General features: G+C 60.4%; 1 protein-coding gene across 1 annotated transcript; it reads left to right on the top strand.

Moving 5' to 3' along the window:
* The first annotated feature begins 1,005 nt into the window (after window positions 1-1,005).
* Window positions 1,006-2,190, top strand: LOC149375451 (uncharacterized). Its single transcript, XM_089589129.1, has one exon. It carries the CDS (start codon window positions 1,006-1,008, stop codon window positions 2,188-2,190), a length of 1,185 nt encoding a protein of 394 aa, XP_089445255.1.
* Window positions 2,191-2,426: the final 236 nt, after the last annotated feature.

The raw sequence follows: 2,426 nt of genomic DNA, 5'->3' as shown, positions 1-2,426 counted from the left end.
TGGGCCACCTTTACCATGCTGGCTGCGTTTCTGCGGCGCAGATGCCGCACTCTCAGCTCCGTAGAGGCTTCTTATCTAGCGCGCTCAGCTGGCTCCATCGGCTCACAAGGGCCCTCCTCGACACACGCAGGGCGCAATTTCCGCTCCCTCATGACCCAGGAGGCTCCAGCGAACTGTCCGGTTTGTCACGAACCCCACTATCTCGGGCATTGCGGTCAGTTCCGGGATCTGAATCCAGCCGCCAAGATGCACACCGTATTCCAGGAGAAGTTATGCTTCAACTGCCTGAAGCCAGGGCACTCCATGCATGACCGCCCCTCCAAGTCGGTCTGCCAGCGCTGCCGGGCGGCGCACCACAGTCTGCTGCACGACAGCCGCAAGCGCCGGTCCGAAGCTCCAGGATCTTTGGACCCACCCAAGCATGCGAAGCCAACCAGCTCCGATCTCCTCAAGACTCCTGATGAGTCCCGGCAATGACTCGCGGTGCTTCCAACCGCGCTCGCCCAATTTAGCGGCGGCCGGGGGCCCATCGTCACCGTGAGAGCCCTCCTCGACCCGTGCTCTGAGATCTCGGCCATCTCTCTCAAGCTCGCTCCCCGCTTGAAGGCCCCTTTGAAGGATTCTAGAACCAGCGTATCGGGCATCGGCGGTGAACACGCCGTAAGGTCGACACTCCGCGCCAGCCTGCGCCTGATGCCAGGGAATGGCACCCCCAGTTTGCATCTGAAGGCGCTGTGCATACCCCACCTCGGTCTTTCATTTCCTGCGGCCCCGCTTAACCCCAGCATCCTGCGAGTCTGGATCAGCCTGCAGGAACTCGCCGACCCCGACTTCGGCCTTCCTCGTGCGGTCGATATTCTCATCGGCGCTGAGGTCTACAGCCGTCTGCTGTGCCCTGGGTACCATCAGCGTGGAGAGATTGTCGGTCAGCATACAGCACTTGGCTGGACTCTAGTCGGGTGTGCTCCTGGGCGCCCCTTGGACAGCGCCGTCGCGTGTCCGACAATGCACGATGAGCTGGCTCCACCCTGGCATCGCGAGCTCGTCATGCTACTCCAGCGCTTTTGGGAACTTGAAGAGATGCCCTCTATCTGCCGCCGCGCGCCCGATGACATCGACTGCGAGCGGATTTTCGCCAACTACCGTCACGACGCGGACGGCCGTTATATCGTGCGTTTGCCTATGAAGCCTAATGCTGCAACGCTCCTCGGTGATAGCCTGGCTAGCGCCCTGGCCTCACTGCGATCTCTACACCGTCGCCTCCAGCGGGACTTAAAGATGGCGACCGAGTATAACCGCTTCATGAGCGAGTACCTCGCCCTCGGTCATATGAAGCAGCTCTCCAGCCGAGAGCTCTCCGAACCGAGCAGCACGGTCTGCTACGTCCCGCACCACGGCATCTGGCAACACGGGAACCTTGGACCAAAGTTGCGCGTCGTGTTTAACGCCTCGCACCCAACCTTGAGCGGCTACAGCCTAAACGACATCCTGCACTCCGGGCCGAGACTCCAGACCGCACTACCGAAAGTCCTGCTGCAATGGCGAAGACATCGCGTCGCCTTCTGCAGCGATGTCCAGATGATGTTCCGCCAAATCTGGGTCGACCCGCGAGACGCAGACCTTCAGCGCATCGTCTGGAGCCCCGATCTGAGTCAGCCGCCTGTACACTATCAACTGCGCACCGTCACTTATGGCGCGACTTGCTCGCCCTACTTGTCACTGCGTATGATTCAACAACTCTGCCATGACGAAGGACACTTGTGGCCGGACGCCGTACCTGTCGTCATGAACGTTCGGTACGTGGATGACATCCTCTCGGGTGCCGATGACCTCGAAACGGCCCGCCAGCTTCAGGACCAAGTAATTGGTCTGCTGCGCTCAGGCGGATTTCCACTCCGGAAATGGGTCACCAATGACGCCGAACTTCTGGCTGACCTCACCCAGGAAGCATGCCTGCGCCCTACGTGGCGTGAACTCAGTGACGCCGGCCTTGTCAGCGAGCTTGGCATCAGCTGGGACCCAGCCTCGGATACTTTCTGGCTCACACCCCCGGCAGCTCGAGAACAGGACACCAAGCGGAGCATCCTTGCTCGACTCGCGAGCCTCTTCGATCCTTGCGGTTGGCTTGCGCCGACCATACTCCAAGCCAAGCTCCTTGTGCAGGATCTCTGGCGCGCCCGGTTAGATTAAGATGAGGTCGTGCCTGCATCAATGGCTCTTCGATGGTCAGCTTTCACCACTGAGCTGAAATCAATCCAAGGCTTCTCCATTCCACGTTGGATTGGATCTTCGGCTCCGTCGAAGATTCACCTCCACGCCTTTTCAGACGCCAGCCACCGCGCGATGGGCGCGGTGTTGTACTCCCAGCTGCAGGACTCCTCAGGGCAAGTCCGCTGCCACATTCTGCTGGCCAAGACGAAACTTGC

The sequence above is a fragment of the Copidosoma floridanum genome, unplaced genomic scaffold, assembly GCF_036245765.1.
Source record: "Copidosoma floridanum isolate Cflo_tuat_1 unplaced genomic scaffold, Cflo_Japanese_pri ptg000007l, whole genome shotgun sequence".
Lineage (NCBI taxonomy): Eukaryota > Metazoa > Arthropoda > Insecta > Hymenoptera > Encyrtidae > Copidosoma > Copidosoma floridanum.
The sequence above is the reverse complement of the archived record's forward strand: the minus strand, read 5'-3'. Positions and strand labels throughout refer to the sequence as shown.